The 21,337-nt window shown below is 32.0% G+C and overlaps 2 protein-coding genes across 3 annotated transcripts; one reads left to right on the plus strand and one right to left on the minus strand.

Annotated features, from left to right (window-relative positions):
* Positions 1-475: 475 nt before the first annotated feature.
* On the plus strand, positions 476-16,326 carry LOC123717033 (ATP-binding cassette subfamily G member 4-like). Of its 2 annotated transcripts, none has more exons than XM_045672785.1 (11): positions 476-618; positions 9,702-9,846; positions 10,671-10,830; positions 11,207-11,352; positions 11,641-11,879; positions 12,164-12,286; positions 12,720-12,862; positions 13,496-13,652; positions 14,095-14,195; positions 14,319-14,474; positions 14,765-16,326. In XM_045672785.1, exons 1-11 carry the CDS (start codon positions 525-527, stop codon positions 15,107-15,109), a joined length of 1,809 nt encoding a protein of 602 aa, XP_045528741.1. In that variant the 5' UTR covers positions 476-524; the 3' UTR covers positions 15,110-16,326. The 2 variants fall into 2 exon arrangements, with proteins under 2 accessions (XP_045528741.1, XP_045528742.1); XM_045672786.1 differs by lacking the exon at positions 476-618 and adding an exon at positions 1,636-1,862.
* Positions 16,327-16,397: 71 nt separating this feature from the next.
* On the minus strand, positions 16,398-20,613 carry LOC123717032 (transmembrane protein 62-like). Its single transcript, XM_045672784.1, has 5 exons — positions 20,079-20,613; positions 19,701-19,950; positions 18,542-19,437; positions 17,907-18,478; positions 16,398-17,558 (listed from the first exon to the last, which is right to left on the minus strand). Exons 1-5 carry the CDS (start codon positions 20,280-20,282, stop codon positions 17,525-17,527), a joined length of 1,956 nt encoding a protein of 651 aa, XP_045528740.1. The 5' UTR covers positions 20,283-20,613; the 3' UTR covers positions 16,398-17,524.
* Positions 20,614-21,337: the final 724 nt, after the last annotated feature.

Genomic DNA, 21,337 nt, shown 5'->3' on the forward strand with positions numbered 1-21,337 from the left:
AGTGTTCTTGGTTACATATGCATAAAGTTATTTTGAGTCTAACGAATAGCGCTGTAGAAAAGCTAGAACTACGTGGAACAAAAACAATAAAGTCGATATTGAAGTTATCCGGTAAGCATGTCGATATTTTAAATAGAAACTTATAATCAACTAGAACATTAAGAATAGATACATTTAATCTTATAATTAAGTATACCTAAGTAGTAGGTAAATCCTACGGAAACAGTTTTAGGACAAAAAGGTGATTGCCATTGACGCCTCAACCCGAAACACTTATTATTCCGCCGACAATTAAATCGAGAAACTACTCATTAATAGTCCATAGGTCATATGATTTATGATTGTAATTAAATCCACGAACTAATCACCTATCGGATTTGAATAATTAACGTTATCAGATATTTAACGATATGCAGAATATTACATACTCTTTTTAGTAGCTCAAAGCACGTATAATCATTCAATTCTGCGCATCTTGACGATTGTACAGAATTGAAGCTTCCGTTGTTTGCGTCAGTTCGAAAATGGACTTGGAAATAGGGCGAGACTCTATATGCCTGGACGATGGACAATATATGGCGTTTTTGGATATTATGTACGAGATTAAACCCCGTTTGGGTGAGTATTTGCCAAAACTTGTTTCGTCAGTTTTTTTTGTAATTCATTTTGTCACTTTGCTTATATAAGCAATATATATATTTCCTTCTATAATCGTAAGAACTAATAAAAATAATTTACTTTATACACTTATTTCACTAGCCCTTTAAAAATGTTGGCAAATGCTAATTACTTGTTCATTAAGTATTTGTAAATATGCTTAATTTCTATTTACTTAGAAATTAGTTTCCACAGTCCATTAATTGAGTTATTTTGTCATTAATTCGCTTTATGGTTATGGTTTGTGAAAAAATCTTCTTCACCACTACTTAAAAATAAATCACCTTAAAAGTCGAAACGATTTCTATATTTTTTACAAATCTGAACCTGTTCGCTAGGTTATACAATGTCTCAAAAATCACCTTTGTGTTAGAGATAAACAAGGTCATTTAGCATTATCATATTTTATGGATTTTTTTTAATGTTTCAAGTTGTAAAGCTGGTTTTGGCAGACAAATATTTTAGCTACACGAATAGAATATTTATTTTTAAATCTTTATAATTATGAATAAAGCCTTGAACCCTTATAGTTTTATCCAGTATTTTACTGATTGTATTTAATTTATTTCGTGTAATACATTGTTTTTTATTACAATTTAGGAGGACACACTTATCTGAAAATATTTTTATCACCGATACCTATTATATCTTGTATAAGACTAATTAAAATATTCGTAGAAAGTATAAATTACAATTTACTATCAGAGAAAAAGAGATCCAACGAAATAAATGAAAACATTTTGGAGGGCAAACGCTCTTTTAGGACTCCAAATGTAGTGGTCGTAACTACTTCCTTAAAGGCGAATAACAACAGGAAACTTGCCGATGATAAAGGTGTTCACGGGTAGAAGTTAGAACTTTAAGTGACACACTTCCCCTTAAAAATGGTCAGAATAAGCACCACCCCACCACAATTTACTACGTTTTTAATAAAAATCCTCTCTGCTTCATGTACAAGTTGCCACTCCGCAATCGGTAGTGAAGGGAGCTCGATGCATTTCAAATTCCAAGTTTAATATTATATAGGAACATTGTGGTTAATCAGTTGTTTGTGTTTACAACTTCAAAGCGTTTTAGTTATACGACAATTGACGCGTAATTCACACGTGTGTTTAAAATAATAATGAATGCAGAAGTCGTCGTTGATGAATTTAATGCATTGAATAATGTTACTGCTTTTACGGACATTTCCTATGAAATTAAAGGTATGTATTTTATACCGATACTAACAAAGGCGTTGTAAAAGTTGGTGAAAGTTGTTGCACTGGCTTTGCAATGGTGTCAGTGATATAAATAGTTTTTGTCATATGAAATATTTTTTTACTATTAAATACAATTTAAATTCACCCCGAACATTCGTTAGTATCCAAGAGAATGCCAGTTACATTTATACATAATTATCATATCAATATTCTGATAAAACTATATAATTGTTTTAAATGTAGGTGTACCGCATACGACATGCACGAGTCGGAAAACTTGGTTAATTTTCCTAGAAGGATACAGGATATATTCCTAGCAATATACTGTAGTATATATAGAATTTTAGACATCTATGTCAACATATAAATTTTTAAGCCATATGCAATTTACCCCAAATAACATAAAATAATTTATAACTTATTTTTTGCAGTTTATTTTTAGATTATATCTTCCTGACCCAATATTTTAACCTGTGGTAATTAATTACTTTTCTAAGATTATATTACCGGCTTTACAATTAAATATTACATTACATAAGTTAATTCATTTCATTATAAATAGTACAAAAATTATCTTTTTGATAAAAATTGAGGTCCGCTTGCAGGAGATAATATACGTGACCTTTGTTACTCTTATCAGAATCATTACTATTGTACTTTTGACTTTATAAATTAGTGTAATATTAGGAAATTAATATAAAGTATATACAATATTGATTCAGATTCTACTAGGCTCTAAATATCTAGCTTTTGAACCTCATGCGCTTGCCAAGTGGCTAAACGCCACGTGCATCCCATCGCTTATGTGGCTGTTCTCTACCACGCATTCCAGAACGTGAACACCAATATGACAGATTATTTCCATTTCTCCTTACTACCTCTCATTACTTGCCCAACCCACGCGTCAACCTCACAGTCGTTCCAATGTGTTGTGTATTCTTAAAGATCCTGGTTTCTCCATCTAACATTGCGTGTTGCATGTTATGTTTTCGTTGATCTCGGATACTGTTGGTGGCCACATTCCACCCCCCACTTCCATGGGGACAGGTAGAAAGCATGAAATGAATTAGATTTTATTGAATATCCTTGTCTTTCATAAATTCCTTACCTCATTTTATGAAACCAAATTGGAACTGTCATTTACATCAACATCACTATCAATGAAACGTTATTTATATTCGAACTATGTACCGGTAAGTGTTATTAACCGGTTCCGTCTCACAGTCATCATTTCTACCATACATCTGCAAACTGGATTTTCCATAAATTTAAACGTATCTGAGAACTGCGGTTTTTCAAAAGATTTCTATGTGCGCAATTGATACTTGTATGATGATATAGACTGGGGTAGACTAAACCTAGTCTAATTTAACCGCAACTAGACACAAATTAAGTAGACGCAAAGAAAACACAACAACAGTACAAAGGTACTGTTGTAAACACTACTTCTCTTTACGAAGACACTCTTCTTAAAGCCACAGCTAGCATCGGAATACTTAGCGTTGACATATCGAACGACGTTCAGTTTCGAGGTCATTTGGAGGGAAATGCTAAATTTGCCTCCAAAAAGCTTGATGCGTTTGCAACTCTATAAAGCGCAAATTCGGCCCCACATAGAATACTGTTCTCACCTCAGGGCGGGAGCTCCCCAGTACCAGCTCCTTCCACTTGACCGTATTCATCGAAGAGCGGTTCGAATCGTCGATGACCAATCCTCCTATCTCCAAGCGGCTTGATCCGCTTGTCCTTTAAGAAAAGAGCATACCAATACTTAAAAGGCCGGCAACGCACTCGCGAGCCCTCTGGCATTGAGAGTGTCCATGGGCGGCGGTATCACTTAACATGAGGTGAGCCTCCTGCCCGTTTGCCCCCTGTGCTATAAAAAAAATCAATGAGACGCAGACTGGTTTAAGACTCACTATGGGTTCTAGCATCACCACTTTATTTTCTATTATCCTAAGAGTTACGACCCAAAAGTTGAGAGCCGTGCCTTACCAGACGCGGTTTTTGATTGGTTTGTAGTTTCTATACACGTCATTTATCAGTATGTATTAGGCATAATCGAGTAAATGATTTAAAATTTCCCTTACTAAAAATAGCTTTATAAGATAACCTTAATAACGCCAGTATACTCAGTAATTTAGAGCAATATATACGTAAATAAGAATAATTGCATTGCTATATTTAATAGCAGTAATCACTACTATATTACAAAAATCAACGTCAAGTGAGGGAAGGATATAACAGGTTTGTTTGTTTTGTTGCGTTTTATGTAGTTAATGGGCCATTCCCTCCAAGGACAAGTGGCAAATTTAACTCCAACGTTATAGTATGAAGGCGTAGATACATGTTACGCCTCTAAAGAGTACCATTCACTCTCGCAATAAATAATCCTGTGAACGGTCACTAACATTTATCCCGTAATGCATAATTCTCAACAGTTTAAAAGCATAACAAAGACTAGTGGCGCTACAACTTATAAGGTTTGCTATCATTTTTTTTCTATTGGACGAGCTGGTGATCAGCCTTCTGTGCCTGACACACGCCTTTGACCTTTGTGGGTCTAAGGCATGCCGGTCTCCTCACGATGTTTTCTTCACCGTATCAGCGAGTCTTAAATGCGGATGGTAGAAAGTTCATCCTACGACCTTAGAAGTCGCTCGTTATAGTCGCTTCATTTAAAAAGTTGTTGATTGTTCTAAATTTTAACAGCTGAAGGTGCGCGATTCTCCTACAAGAAGACTATTCTGTATGTGTGAATACGTGTAAGCAGTATTTAATATATTGTTTTATAACATTCAATCAGATTTAAATATTGCTCTGTCTCTCTCAAAGTGGCGAAGAGTTCTTCAAGTACTTAATTATCGTGGTGAGCCCGATAGCTTTGAGATAATTCCACCAACTTGAAGCTTTCCTATCCTTTTCGATCCTACCCGTAGGGCTCCGTCTGTTACCTTAGGTCTCTTGGTACAGACATCCCGTACTTATTTATATATTCACTATTTATGTGTTACGGTACGACTGTAGGGCTAAGGAATCCACACATTTCACAGTCTACTGGCTGACAAGTGGCATTGGTGTTCTACAAACCAAGCAATTTAGTAATTTATAATTAAAATATATTTGTCCTTACTTGACATTTTAACTTTTATTCGTGTGAGTGTAATTACAAACTACACTTAAAGGTTAATTATTAAATATGTTATAGATTTTTTTGTATATTAACTTAACTTATATTTATATTTTTGCGTAAAATCTTAATCTAACTCTAAATAAACAATCAGTTTAGGCAACAGAAAATCAGGTGTCGGTTTTTTTTATATTGGTTATATATTGTGTAATAGTGTTATATTGGGTTTATGTATATGTTTTAATAAAACGCTCTGTTTGAAGCTGGATAATAACTGACTTTATTAGTTTAAAATATGAGCTTATAACTAACACAACATTAGGGGTAGAGAGGTTGCGACGCTAACAATAACAAACTTGGCTTAGGGTTCATAAATCTAAATGACACTTATGTTATTGGACATTATCGGAATGTATGTATTTTAATACAATTTATAAGTGTGGCAAAAACTAAAGGGCTCTGTTATTGGTCTGATATTGGTTTCAAGTGTACGATGGTTGTTTACATTTGGTTTACACTTCTAATTATTACCTAAAATATTTATAAGTAACTTAACTAAAGATAGATTACATAGTTATGTATATGAGTTCATATCTAGAAGTAAAATTACGTGATATTCTATTGACCATTTCCTTTATTAATGATACTATTTTTTCTTACTCGACCGGTCAATATATATCTAGAAGATAACAACAGATATAGGTACTTTAGATATTGCAATGGATTCTGATAATTATTAATGTTTGGTATCAGATTAACATGAGCAACATTAATCTTATGCCTTTGATTGATTTTATAAAACAAAAATCATTTTATCTTTTGTATGCATTTGTGTTTTTATTAAACACAAATGTTTTACCACCCTATTCTTTTTTAAATTATCAGTTAAGACATTATTAGTACGTGTTTTAGTAAATTACCAGTCCTCAGTCATCTTTAAATGTACGCGATATGGTTCTAGGTGCTATCTTCATCTCCCGAGATAAAACCTTTTGCTTTCGGACTGATTTCATCGAATTCTTTACCTTACTGCTTTGACCACCCTTTTCGTAGAAACATTACGTGGACGGCCAGATCTTTTTCTGTCACAAGCAGAGGAGGTCTCGTTGTACCTATTAATAGCCTGGTACACAAATATTTTACTAATACCAAGCGTATGGAGAGATTTAAATATGGAATTTGGCTACTTTGTGTAATGCAATCACAGCGATTCGGTTCTCTTTACCACCACACTCTATTTTAATATCGCAAAATACTGTACAATGTATTGGCGCCAAAATTAGAAAACTCAATAAACAATCATATACAAATTACAGATTCCAAATTCAAATGTATGTATGTAATATTTTGTTAATTTTGACATGTAACAGTATTTATGGCCAGACTTAGTAATTGTTTGTACCGTTTGAACTGTTAGGTCGTGGGGTTCTAGTGCGAACTTTGTGCGAACAGTGCGGGGATTACATTATTACGATAGATTTATGGTTGATAATACCGGTGATCCGAGAGCTAATGCCTTCCTCGCTCCACGAATAGTCGCAATAGATCGAGGAAAATTGCCAGCATTAAAAAAACACAGCAGCAGGCAAAGTTAAAATTTTAATTTTCTATTTATCCATGTTTAATAACTAATCCAAAATAATAATATGTAGGTTAAGAATATTGTATTAAATACGAATGAGTGTGGGTGTATGAACATAACAGCGATGAAGTAAACGCTACGCTCCTTAATTTTAGCCATACAACGTTCTATCATAGTTATTGGAGTTATACGTTTGGTTGTGTGTAATGTCATAAAGTTCGTCCTTACACACACTTATGTAGTTTTGTCAAGTATTCCTATACTTCGGAACGATTAACAAACGATGTTGTATGTCCATGGGCGTCAGTAAACTGTTTAGTACATTAAGTGCAGGCCCTTTACATTAAAAAAATCTAAACAATCATCATTAAAACCATATTGCATTCTCGTAAGTGTAAAACATGCCCTCTGAGCACTCCTCTTAATGAACCTTATCCATAAAAATTAATTTAAAATCTAATTTGTTTAATACTACATTACGCTTGTTTTACGTTTTACATATCATATTTAATGCCTAAACAGTCATGCGACGTGTACATGAATAAAATTAATTACTCACGATTGTTACATTTTCGTTTAAACAATTTTAATACTTCTTATTAATTTACATAAAATCCGCCTTGTGGCTCTTTATTTGTCAACAGCAATACTTAAAGCCGAGGTTAACAGGCTTTGGCAAAACATAACAATGAACGTTTGATTGTGCATTTGTCCATAAACCACTTGTAAAGCAAACAAGCCAGATCTAGAGGTACCTCACGCAGCATAAAATCTTTTGTGGTTATTGTAACTAGTAGTTATAATAATTGCTTAGCCATACATAATAATGATATAATCATAAGGATAATCTAAAATAATCATAATTCTTCACATTTATTATTGAAAGTTAAATTGTTTTTAATATTATTAATGTGCAAATATAATTCTTATACAACGCAACCGATCGTCTAACAGAATTTTTTGCAATTGACATACAGCAAGCTGTAGAAATCAGTGAAACCGTGAGCAAAAGCTAGTAACGAATATATATGCATTTTTATATAGTAATTTGTTTAGTTCATGAGGTGCAGGATATAACCACCATGGTTACCTTGACACTAATGAACTGTATTTACAAGTATTTATTTATGATTATTTTATAATAATATTGTGGATTCGTATTAAATTTGTACTTAGTAATCTGTACAACGCGATTTTAAAATAAGTGATTCGCGTTCAAAACACCCGAAAGAAGTCTCCGTATCGACACGTATGTAAATTATATTCGTATCCAATTAAAACATTTAAATAAAAGTGTGTTAATTAATCGTGTTTCATTTCACTGAATTGAAATGTTAATAATTGTAAAATGAATTTTTTTTTAAATACTAGCTACTCTTAATTATACAACATTTATTTCCTAATAGAAGTAATTGTGATGTATTAAACCATTTAAAGGCAAAATTTTTAAATTAAATTTATTTATTAATGTAGTTATTTTTAAATTATATAATTTTTAACTGTTATAGTTATAACAATATAGTCGTAGTTTGACATTTTTCGCCGTCCATACGAATCAAATTAATTTTATATGAGAATAATGTAAATTTAAATGGTTTTATATCTATGCGCTCTTAAGAATACTGAACTTCGGCTTCTGGCCTTGACGGTATCTCTCCAATATTTATTATTAAAAATATTACATCATTCGCGGAAGCTAAGGCGGTTGAGTGTTCCTCTCTCCTCCTTTCCCCAGCCGGGCGGCTAAAGTCGCGCGTTTAAAGCAGTTAAAGCTAGGGCTAGCTTTCAACTATCTGAAAAAATTTACATCATTTCATATAGTCAATATGACTTTAGAAGGAATAATAAATATCTAATGATTTTTGTACTGTACTGTTATGCTACTTGTAGTATCACAGATTACAAACGGCCAAGATAGTGGAAGGAAGTGTGTTGGAATATTCCTTGACCGCGCAAAAGCGTTCGTTACTGTCTCAATATCCTTTTACTTACTTAACCTAACCCCTAAATGGGGCAGAGGGCGCCAACAGTGAGTCTCCATCGCGTTCAGTCTTGAGCCTCGTGTTTCATCTCGCTCCAAGTCTTTCCGGCTCTATTTGCCTCGTTTGCAACTGTTCGTAGCCAGGTTTTCTTGGGACGGCCACGCTTCCGCTTACCGGATTCAAGCGCCTGCTTGGGAATATGATTGGAATCACTTTGGAGTGTATGGCCTATCCAATTCCATTTCCGGAATATGCGATTATCCTTTACTCTTGACAAAATTTGAATCATTTGGTATTCGGAATATTGTACTAAATTTTATGATATATCAATCTGAGGGAAAGATCTCAAGTTGTAAAAGTAGGTGATAAAACTAATCGATCGAAACATGTATTTTGGCGTTCCGGAAGGATCTTTGTTTGGATCAACACTTTTCCTAATCTATATAAAAAGCCTATGCAAAAATTATAACTTTTGCAAACGATTACAAATTACAAATTACTGTAAATTACAAATGCCAAGGCAAAGGAAAATTTATTCCTATTTAAAAAAATCTTAAAATATTTTGAGACAAAACTTACATTTGTATGTTTTCCTGTGGCAAGCTATTATTTATTTGCCTTAGATTACAGTAAGACGAAGGCATGATTTAGTCTCATTTTTGCTTATGATACTTTGGTTTTTATATTGTTGAAATAATATTTTTGGTACTGTGGGTACACCTTCAGGCATTCCTACCGAAACGTATTACCCGTATTATAAACGTATACCGTCACCTTAGAACGTATTTATTGTATTACAATATTGTAAAACAAAGCTAACTATTATGTAAGTAATATAATAAAATAAACGTTAAAAATATATTATCATATTTAATGTGAACCCACAAATACACTACAAAGTAGGACTCGGTAATAATAACCACTGTATGACATAGACTTCCTCATATATATTTTTTATTTATTTCATGATCATAGATGGAGTTGAAAGTTTGGAGTACCTATTTCTTAAAACAACTTTGTTTTATATTATTTGTTAACCATATTTGTTTACGTCTCTGTGTCTGTTAACAAAAAATGCTGATAAGTGACAATACAATAGACGGTAGCTCATAACTAATATATTACTTACTTTAATTCGCTTTTCCAAGGAAGATCATGGTTTAAGAAAAATCAACAAAAACAGACGATACTCAATGGTGCAGTTGGTGCGATACGACCAGGTCGATTGACATACATCCTGGGACCTTCAGGAGCCGGCAAAACATCTCTGCTCAAAATATTGGCCGGAAGGAAGTACGTATGAGTCAACAACTTCTAACTAAGAACACATAAGACATTTCTACTTAAACATTTAAATAAATCAAAGGATCACATAGCAACAATGTAAAAATTTAATATTTTACTCTTGAGTTAATGCGGAACGGAATTTTATGCATCTTTGATATGTTTGTAAAGAAATCAAAAGCGACTGGTAACACTTTACCATTAGAATGCTACATCCCTTTGCTGTAATTATTTTCAAAATATTAACAAAAAATGTCGAGCTGTGTGGCTGCCTGTACAATTACTAGCAAGAAATCAAATAAAAATTTACATTAGAAGTAATAGTTAATTATGAAACATATACATAATGTCAATCAAAATTAACCTACTGATCGCAAATAGCTCTGACAAATAATTTGCATAAAATAATAAATTTTTGAATTTCACTAAACGTTGTCGTATCGTATAATATATTTTCGATTATTACAAGTCACACAGGTAATGTGACCAAGACTAAAAGAAAGAACCATAGCAAAAAATATTTCTTTTATAATTTATAATATGTATTTATGATTAAAGCAGGTATTTTACTGCAAAGTAATGGGTTTATGCTTAATTTTGAACTGTGTTTCCTAACTCCTGAACTACACTAACCTAATAGTGGATAAACATGGATTTATAGTAAAACCGCTTACTAATTTATGGATATAATCTATAATAAAGTTAACAAAAAATAGTCCAGTAAAATCAGTCATGTATAGCCGATACATGAGGATATATTAAAAGGTTGCGAGAGTCGCTGCGACCTCTGTAAGCATTTGTAAGTTTATTTGAGTAATACACGTTTATTACAGGAAAACCGGTGTATCTGGAACAGTCGTCGGAGCAGGAAGTGATATAGTATTAGTCCAACAACATGCTACCCTCATCGATACCTTGACGGCAAAGGAAACCCTCTTATTTGCAGCCGCTTTAAAACTACCCAACGCCACTCGTTATGAACGGAACTATATTGTAAGTATACTGTATCTATAACGAAAAGGAAATAAATGAGAGCTTAATCTATATTTATAGTAACTATTACTTTGAAATTAGATTTTACGGAACCTTAGATAAAGTAAATATATATATATATTACGACATCTACGTACAAAAAAATAAATGCAGCCTTCGTGGCATGTGATGTCACTCAGAATGATTTCAACAAACAACAATTGCTATATTCAATTTAACAAAACTTCTCAACTCGCCCAATTGCCGTTTACCTCTTTAAATTTTAACGTGTATGCTTTTAAATATTTACGAACCAGTTGAACTTTTTATTCCAAGTTAAGAAAAAAACTAAACATATTTAACTATGACGATGTTACGAATCTTTATACCTTTGCAGATAGAAACAGTAACAAAACAACTGGGCATCAATGACATTTGTAATACTAGAGCAGGCAAACTTTCTGGTGGTGAACGAAAACGACTAAATATAGCTTGTGAGCTGCTTACAAATCCACATATAATGTTACTGGATGAACCTACAAGGTACTCCTAAAGGTTATTAAAAATAACACATAAATGTCCTTATCTAACCAAAAGCATAGCATGGCTGCTATTAATTCTTTACTTTACTTACAATAAAACAAGTTTTCAACCTTTTCATCACATAAAACATCGTGTGATGCGCAGAAATGGTCTATAAAGAATATGATCAAGAAAACATATAATGAAATCTAAAGCGTTGTTTATTGTACTTCAGTAGCATGTCAAGTATGTCATTTTTTGCCAAAATATTCCATCAGTATTTACAGTCAGTGGTTCTTCTACTTTCAGTGGTCTGGACTCAGTATCTTCAATGTCAGTAGCTCAATCTTTACGAGCAGTAACAAACGCTGGGCATACAGTCGCCTGTGTTATTCATCAGCCTTCCTCCCAACTGTTCGCATCCGGTGATGATGTCATCCTCCTAGCAGCTGGAAGGACGTTGTATGCCGGCGCCATATCTGATCTACCCGAGAGCTTGAATAGAGCCGGTTTCCTGTGTCCGCATTATTATAATTTAGCCGATTTTAGTAAGTATTTATCTCACTCTTAGCTTAGTTTTTTCCTAATATATTTTAATAACGAGCATATGAGAACAAAAACAGACGCTTATCTCCCGGTTTTATTAATTAAGTGTTTCCACGCACTATTATATTCGTCTTGAGCTTTAAGCATGTAGGGACTTCGGCTGTATGTATGTGTCATTGGGTATATTTCAAATTACTCACCAAAAACATATCGGCCATTTTTGGTTCTAACGCAAAATGTTTTTAATTATTAAAATAATTAAGTAATGTCAAAATTATTATTACAGTTTTAGAAATAGCAAGTGGAGAGCATAATGGCAACACGGACATTTTGGAGATGGAAGCAAAAGTATATGCATTGGAAATGAAAAAAATTGCCGAAGAGAGTGTTCAACAAACGAATGGGAAAGGTTGGTTTTATTCATATTTTACGCTATGTATTTTAATATTTTTGATTGTATACATAAATTGATTTCAATTTTGTCGGTCTAAACTGTGGAGAGTTAATATAAACGACTCCTTATGTGATATTAAAAAATAATTATTTTAATAAAAATATTTTTTGATATCACTACGTAATATTGATCTAAGTAGGTACAATGCGTAATATTTTACGCCGTATATACTATAGGTACCTTAGGCCTTTGTTCGAAGACAAACATGAAGACCATTATTTTGTAAAAATTTAAGACATATGAAAAAATATCTATGAAATAGATTCAGGAATTTGTCCCCTTAAATTACATACGTAACGAATATATGTATTTGTAAATTCAGCAATTTTTAAGTGCCTCAAAAAGTGATATACTTTTATATTTAAAATGCTACTTATAAATTATCCAGATAAGTCACCAGAATCAGTGGCACTGTTAAATACGAATTCGTCGTTTGAGAGCAAAGGATATTTAGCTGGGTTTAGTCAGCAAATGAGGGCATTGCTGTGGCGAGGTTACCTTGGAGCATTACGTGATGTGCATTTAACACAGGTATTCTACTGTTTTATTATTAACATTTATATCAGTACATTGCACTATATCTAAATATTTATCATCATTTACATATGTAACTATTGTGTAAATTGACGCACTGTATGTATAAAATACCACACCGACTTTCTTTTTGTTCAGAATTTAAATAAGAAATTAAGACAATATATGTCTTATTATTTATAGATTCATTTATAATATGCATAATGCAGCTATACTCTTGCATTATAAAAATGCAATAACGTTTTCTATAGGTTGTATGTATTAGATATAGTATCGTTGACATTTGGGCTATCCTGCCTTTTGCTTTATCTTTTATTGTGTTATAATGTATTATTTTATATTAATATATATATTTTTAATTATTTTCGGTCCATATAAATTTTACCGCTTTTTGAATTTTCTGCTAAATCAACCTAGTAAATTGGAGCAGTTTAATCAATTTTAATATGCCATATGAATTGGTCGTTTTTGTGTGTGTCTAACGACAATGTTTATCAGACCCACTAATTTTGGATTGAATATAGTAGTTTTTTCTTTGCAATATATTGTTTGAAAACCAACTTTTTCATGACCTAAACATAATCATTTAGCTGCCAGGAACACTTTTAATGAGTTGGTTTTATTTTTTAGATTCGATTAGTGACACATTTCCTTGTAGCGCTTCTATTGGGTGCGCTCTACAATGGTTCAGGACAAGATGGCGGGCGAACGGTTTCAAATACGGGCTGTCTATTTTTCTTTCTTCTTTTCCTGTATTTCTCCAATGCAATGCCTACAATACATAGGTGTAAGTAAAGATTTTTTATTAAAGTAAATATGAAAATGGAGTTTGTGTAATACGTGAGCAAAGTGCCGTTAGTGGCATAAAATTTTACAATTGTACTTCTTATTAATTTGCGCTATGACCCTATAAACTTAGTGGATTGAGAATTTTAAATATCACACATTGTTAAATTGTTGTCTCCTTATTCTTTAACGTACTTTATACCTAAAATAGCTGTAAAATGTTTGGTAGTTAAACACACTTTAGAATCAAATAAATGAGACAAAATATATTTTAACTGTTTATTGTTTAAGGCTTGTCGGTTTTAAAGAATGAACCTCTGACCCACAGAGTGCTTTTGAAAGCAAATAAAAAAAACAGAGGAATATTTCTTGCTAAATTGAAATTTAACAAGTATCGAATATTTACAAAGTTTTATATTTATATAAAAAAAATGTAATTACAGTTCCAGTGGAAGCATCGGTAATCCTACAAGAACATTTGAACAAATGGTATTGTTTATCGACGTACTGTGCGACTAAGATCATAGTCGATTTTCCTATTCAGGTAATTTTATTGATAACATAACAGGCATGTTTTTTATAAAGAAATAGATACCAAGCATTAGCAAAATAATTTTCGTGAATAATAGGTTGTTGACCATAGATTTATATAAGAAGTATTTTCCAGTTGTTATGTGCAACGGTGTTCGTATTCCCGGCTTGGTACCTGACGTCTCAGCCCTTGGAAGTCGATCGTTTGGGCCTTGCGTGGTTAATATGCATACTGGTTACCATATTGGCGCAAACATTCGGCCTCGTGATTGGCGCAGCTTGTGATGTTGAGGTATAAATGTACACGTATATTTGACATGCACAATATCTATCACACTATATGTATAATCCTACATATATACAAAATATAATGATAGTAGCGCAACAATAGTTATAAGCAAAATTGAAAACACATAACGTCAGCTCCTATTTAAGGATAACATTGCCGCCTACGTTCTACTCGTAGAACCTAGATTAGGCTCGAATTTCGGCAAAATTATTTTTTCAAGGTTGATCTACTGCTTTACCTATGACACGGATTTTAAAATGTTAATTCTTAAACACTATAACATTATATTTCAGTTGGGCCTCTTCGTGATACCAGCAGCGAACATTCCAATGCTGATGTTTTCAGAATTCTTCATACCATACAAAGAAATGCCGTCATATCTCCAACCATTCGCACTAATTTCGTATTTCCGTTACGCGTTCGACGCGTTTATGCAGACCGTATACGGTTTCGGTCGGTCGAAATTACCCTGTTATAAAATAATCTGTTTATTCCGAGACCCGAAATATTATCTCAATTATTTGGGTTTGACCGGAAATTTTGTTAATGACGTCTTAGCTCTTATAGTTTGGACACTGATACTACAGTCCGCTTTAATATGCGTTTTGAAATATCGAGTTTATAAAGCATGTAAATAGATATTTTGATATAGATAGATATAAAAATTATTTATACAAATGTATTTAGCTTATCTATAATTAGTTATTTCTATAGATATTGTTATATAGAAATAATTATTGATAAGCTTAATATAACAGTTTTAAAAAAAATATATGAAACAATTTTAGCTAAAGGGAACATTTTTGACTAATACATTAAGCTGTGAGTTTAAAATAAGTACAAGAGTATAAATTCATGTTAATGCTTAGCTGGTTTACGTTTTTGGATAATGTTTTTAACCTTAGCCTTAGAGCATACATAACTAAGGCAAAGGAAATTAATGAAAATCGGAAACACATCTGCCCAATGTTTCACGACATATTTCTGCAAATGATTTATAAATTCAGAATAAATTCGTTGTACTATTATCTAATCTCTCATCGTAAAATTTTAATTACGAACGCTGATGACTCTAACTTTAGAAACCTATTAAATATCAAAATTCAAGAACAAACTACTTTGCCAATGGAAACAATAGAAGAATACTAATTATTGATTACAATATAATAGTGGTATCTTTAAGGAGTTTCCATTGTTATTGAATATACCAATGTATGACATAACTAGTATGAAACTAGGTATTAAAACCTCGTTTCTCAATTAAAAATTCTCGTTTGTTAATAATCCACAACTTGTAGCAGTTGCATAAGTTTCTATTATGCGACGGTAGTTTTAATTAAGGAATATAAGAAAAAGACATTTATTTATTTGAAAATGCGATTTTACCAGATCAAAGCATAATACCTGTTATTGATAATTTTAGTTATAAGAATTGTATGCGTCCGTTAAAATTGTTTATGATAATTTTTTGAGAAAACAATGGAGTCGGGCTAAGAATTATTTAGGTGATATAAGATGAATAACTTTCTATACACTTAAGTAGAATTCGGAGGGGGTTGGTACTTGGTTCGATTTAAGAAGAAAAACAACTATTTCCGGTTTGCAGGCCCAGAAAGCTACATCCCTAAAAAGCAATTAATAATAAAACTAAACTGGGATTAAAATCTTTTTTAAATACGTAATTAGATATTAATCTTATTGTTAATCTGTGATATTAATAGAATACTGATTTATGGTTATGGAAATAATGATAAGGTTTCCTTCTGTTTGTAATACTTAAAACTAAATACAGGTCACAGTAGTGTTCAGATTTGCTGTGTGTTGTTTAATAAATTTTATGACAAAAGAATCTCTTTTAAAACATTCATTTTATTTCTTCTTTATAGTTTACTGTTGTGTACGTATATGAATAAGTAAAACGACGAATAAGTTCATTTATTATAATACGTAATGATATTTACATCAATATTTTATACAAAAAATATCATTAGTATACAGCAGCTTTTGCAGCTTTTACATTTAAACACATAATTGTGACGTCAGACTTTGAGATCAGAGAAATCGTCAGAAAAATTAAACTTATTCCAAATTGGTGGCATCTGAGTAATGAGTTAAGCGAATTATAATTCCGATACGGAAACTTCAATCTCCGTAGCAGCTCGGCCTTTGCGTCTTAGGCATTTAAGAAAAACTTTTAAAACAAATTGTAAAAAGCTCCAGAAATCGCGAATTTGCCACACAGATAAGTAAAAGGCCAAGCCATGTGTGTTTATATAAACTATCAAGAATTTTAGTATTTTACTATATTTAACTTTTTTTAATTTAATTGAGGTGTACTTTTTGTCGCGAGTTAAATTATTCTCAACAAAAGTTAAGGCCCATTTTAAAATACACAAATATATATTAATTGCCATAGTTCTGCTCTAAAGTCTGTGACTGCACGAGTTGACGAAAAATGAATTTAAAAACAATAAATATTTATTATCTGTTCTGAAGAAAAAGGTTTCTCGATCTCTCCTATTGCAGTATAATATACAAATAACATTCATAATATAATTATATTATCCTCATTATGAATTAGCACAATAACAGATAACTGTTATAACAATAATTGTAATAGGCAGATAAATCATAGATGTGAAAAATAATGTTTCACGAATAAAACGTTAATTACTATTTTTCGCTTTTGTCAAATAATTCTCTATAGTCTATAGTCACAAGGAGTATTTGTATGAGATAACAAACAGGAATTATAATTATGTGCAACAGCAAGACGTTTAATCGTAAAGGCAAACAAATGAAATGCGGACGGTTTGTGCAGGGTATGATTTAAATGTATGACAAGCCTTAAAATATAGCAATATATTCATACATGCCTAATGTACAAACGACTATATTAGAAATACTGTATGTTTAGATAAATATTATTTTTGGTATATCAGACATAAACATAATAGGACAATGTTTCAAGTGCACAAAAATAAAATCTTTGGTGTAAATAAAAATACATGACTACGTTCCACAGCCTTGATAATATGTGCAGCCTTCGGTGTCTACGGCGGAGTTTCGTTCAGCTTTTGGAGGCGTCTAAAAATTTAATATTTTTTAAATATAATTATATATGTATGTGTAACACAACTGGAAGTTTGTAACACCATGAAGCATAATTATCGGGAAAATGAAATACTATTTAAAAACATATATCTTCGAAAATCTTTCATGAGTTTCTACTTTTGTGTTTAGCATACTTTCCCATCCAAATTCGTTCTTGACTTTCTAGTTTAGGCGAGATTGCGGTCAAACTTCTATTTGGTTTTATAAACATTATAGTTCTTCTAAATAGTCGAAGATTTTAAATTCAAAATAAAAATTATTTGATTTTTTAAATAAATATAAGTATTACTTTAAGGTGGTAATAGAAGTTACTTTACATACCTGCAATAATCAGGTGGTAATGTTAATGTCTTGTACCACAATAATGTACTTAAACCGACACTCCAAGTTCTTAGAGGACTAGTAATAAATGACAGAGTTCCATATTCCAACCAAAAGAAGTACGCAAGCAGTAGTTGTATTGTCAGTAGAAATATAAAGGGCAAATTCCGGATGACTCGTTTTATTCCTTGGGCATTGTGATTGGTCAAACGTAAGTCTAAACAATATGCCAATACAAATATCAGTGGGATTTGCACAAACATTAACTGTACACTTCCATACATATACGTAAATGGTTCGGGCAGAAATGTGCCCTTTATAACAATACCCCATGCAAAAATGGTGCCAATGTACCCATCAATAAGTTCTCCTATCGCCCACGGGCCAAGTGGTAAATACAATGCATATAGTATAATCGGATAAAATATCCGATCCACTTTGCTCAAAAGCCAGACTTTCCGTAAAATTTGACGTCCACATCTTCGTCTATATTTTGGCGGGCTCTTTTGTAATCTTAAAATGCTTAGCGGCGTCACATTTATTAACAAAAGTGTTCCGAATACCGCCTGAAACTATAAATTTATTATTAGCAGAAATCTATTATATAAATATTACATCTTTGTCATAAAACCTACCACAGATCCTGCATCGAGCATTAGCAAAATTCTGGGTATTACTTCAAAATTAACTGATGTCCCATCTAGAGTGAACGGATGTGTTACATTTGTCTCTTTTCCTATTTCATCAACAGCTCTTACATACAAGTTATGAATACCTGTTACAAACAAATGGGGAAGCCACTCACAGACATAAAGTGGTGTATCCTTAGATTTACAATTTAACCAACTTAATTTATCAAAAGAGATTTTTACACTCTCCATTTTAACATCACTAAAGACTAAAATCCTTATATGGGTTGAGTCAGGTATCAAACTTAATGGTTCTCGTCCAGGTATAGCATATTTTGCATGTTTAGGATTTGTCACAAGAATAACTGGCCATGTATTGTGTCTTTGGTCCACAAAAGAGAACATTCCATGGTCTATGGCCGCCAAACGATACATTCTGTTATCTTTCCAATCCCCTAATTCTAGCTCTAAATAGCCTTTTTTGTGCTTTGTATACATTTTGGGTACTAATCCACCCATGGAATGTAAATGACCACAAACATAAACCTGGGAACCACTTGCGCTGGCAATCAACTGTCTTACATCTATCCTTTGCTGATCATGTTCTAGAGACAATAAACATGAAGTAGGATAGTGCCCAAACCAAACTATATGATCTGCCTTATTTTCCGCATCTTGTTTTAACTTTTGTATATATTGTTGTTCTTGACTGTCTAGTATGCCAATAAAGTTAAATGGCCGTCTCAATCCAGGCTCAGGACAAGCATCAATTCCTATAAAAGCTGTACTGACTCCATTGACATTCATATAATGAACATATGATTTTGGATTATTTATTCCTTGTACAGAATAATTTCGAAAATAGTTTTCTTGAGAATTTATGGTCCTAATATTAAAGTTATCTGAAATTATAATGAATGCAAAATAAAAAAAAACTTATTTGTACTTTTCTTTCCTTAACTATCAGGCAATTACAGCAATCTGATAAATATTCAAATTACAAAGCTGATGTAAGTTGATGAAAAATTGAACAATCAGATTACAGTATTGATAATAAATCAATTGATAAACTGACAATAAAAATCTACAAAACCTCTGAATATTTATTAAAAATAATTCTTACATCAGACAATATTACTTAGTTTTAGGAACAAATTATACTTACCATGATTTCCTCTTATATCTAACCAAGTAGTTTGTTCTGTTACTCCTGATTCCTTTATAATATTATAATAATACACCCATTCTGACTTAACTTGTGAGCTTCCAAGGTTATCTTTAGCTTTAGCATCAGTTAGGTCACCAGTTGCCAAAACTAGGAATGGTTTGATTTTTTTAACAGTACTATCACAAAACTGCTGAAATTGGGATATTCTGCCGGGGTCCCGAAATATACTAATATGTATGTCAGATATCTGTAATAAATATTATGCATAGAATTTAGTTACTATATAATATGAAATAAATAAATGAACCACTCTTGTCTTTCATCTTAATATTTATCATGAAATGTATCCTTATGTAAAAATATTTTAAAACTCACCTGAAGGAACCAAATAAGATTATTGGGTGAATCGCTTATTGGACCATATTTTTTTGCTAAATATTTTGTAAAATTTTCACCCTCATCTTTGTTCTCATTAGTAAAATTGTGATCTGTAGCTATTGTGTTCAAAATGCTAGCCACAAACATTGACAATAACAAAAGAATGCATACTACTGAGAACACTGCTTTTGAAAAAATCATTTTTACAGACACTTATTTTTCTTTCTGCCACTGGTAATTACTTTCTTACACATAATATTCTTCAGGAAAATCTTTACATTTAACACTATATAAACATTTGATGAGTATATATGGCAACAAACTTATTTGCTTAAAAAACCCCAAGGAAATTTGGACTAAACAAAGTATTTCAAACCTCAATTCAATTACAAAGGTAAGAAAATAAAGACGACTGTCCTCTCTAGGTTCCCCGTTTCATTTTACAAATTGAAGAAAGCAACAATTTGAATTTCAATTAGAAAGAATACTATCAGTGATTTCAGAATTGTCAATACTATTTTGGCAGACTATTTGCATCAGATTGGCAGTAGGCAACAGGCAGATGGTCCCATAGAGGAAAGACATCTATAGAGAAGTCCTTGTCAAGATATAGAATATTTATGGTTTATATCATCAAAAATATTTTGGTCTCTTTCTTTCGACGGTACAATTGCTTTTGACGAAAGAAACAAATATGTTTTACTTGCCGCTTTCGGCTTAAATTACAGGTCTTTTTTTATATACATAATACGACACTTTATTCTATGGGTAAGAAAATATGCAACAATTTAAAAATGAGACTTATAGGTATAATGATGCCGGCATATAGATAATTCGATGGATTTTCCATCTTCATAAATGTAGTTAATAGACTAGTGGACCCTGAGACACTCAAACAGAAGATGTAGAAGTACTGTGTGAACTCGAGTATAAAACTATTTACAAATGCAATGGTATGGATACAAATGTGAAAGAATGCATGTAAATATATCAATACATCTATAAAGAACTTTCCATTGTATAGCAGTCAATCCTAGGCAGCCATTCTTTGTTACGAATCTATGTTTTAAAGTATACACGTTTTTGTAGTCATTTCTAACCCTTAGGTTCTCGTCTTCCTCTATGAAATTAAGTAAGCCTGTGACAGATGTGTGTGTAAATAAATAGCCTTTTTTTTAATATGAGTTTTAAAGTACTATATATTGTATTATGTGTAAAAAATAAATGCCGAATTATTAAAATCAAATGTATATGTA

The sequence above is a fragment of the Pieris brassicae genome, chromosome 12 (assembly GCF_905147105.1).
Source record: "Pieris brassicae chromosome 12, ilPieBrab1.1, whole genome shotgun sequence".
NCBI lineage: Eukaryota > Metazoa > Arthropoda > Insecta > Lepidoptera > Pieridae > Pieris > Pieris brassicae.

Bases quoted from the DNA above. Each gene is read 5' to 3' on its own strand.
- LOC123717033 (XM_045672785.1), top strand. From the start codon at position 525: ATGGACTTGGAAATAGGGCGAGACTCTATATGCCTGGACGATGGACAA. The intron at 13,653-14,094 runs GTAAGTAAAGAT...ATGTAATTACAG, and splicing joins AATGCCTACAATACATAGGT to TTCCAGTGGAAGCATCGGTA. The intron at 14,475-14,764 runs GTATAAATGTAC...ATTATATTTCAG, and splicing joins GCGCAGCTTGTGATGTTGAG to TTGGGCCTCTTCGTGATACC.
- LOC123717032 (XM_045672784.1), bottom strand. From the start codon at position 20,282: ATGATTTTTTCAAAAGCAGTGTTCTCAGTAGTATGCATTCTTTTGTTA. The intron at 19,438-19,700 runs GTAAGTATAATT...TTATAATTTCAG, and splicing joins AGATATAAGAGGAAATCATG to ATAACTTTAATATTAGGACC. The intron at 17,559-17,906 runs GTATGTAAAGTA...TTAAATTTTTAG, and splicing joins TTACCACCTGATTATTGCAG to ACGCCTCCAAAAGCTGAACG.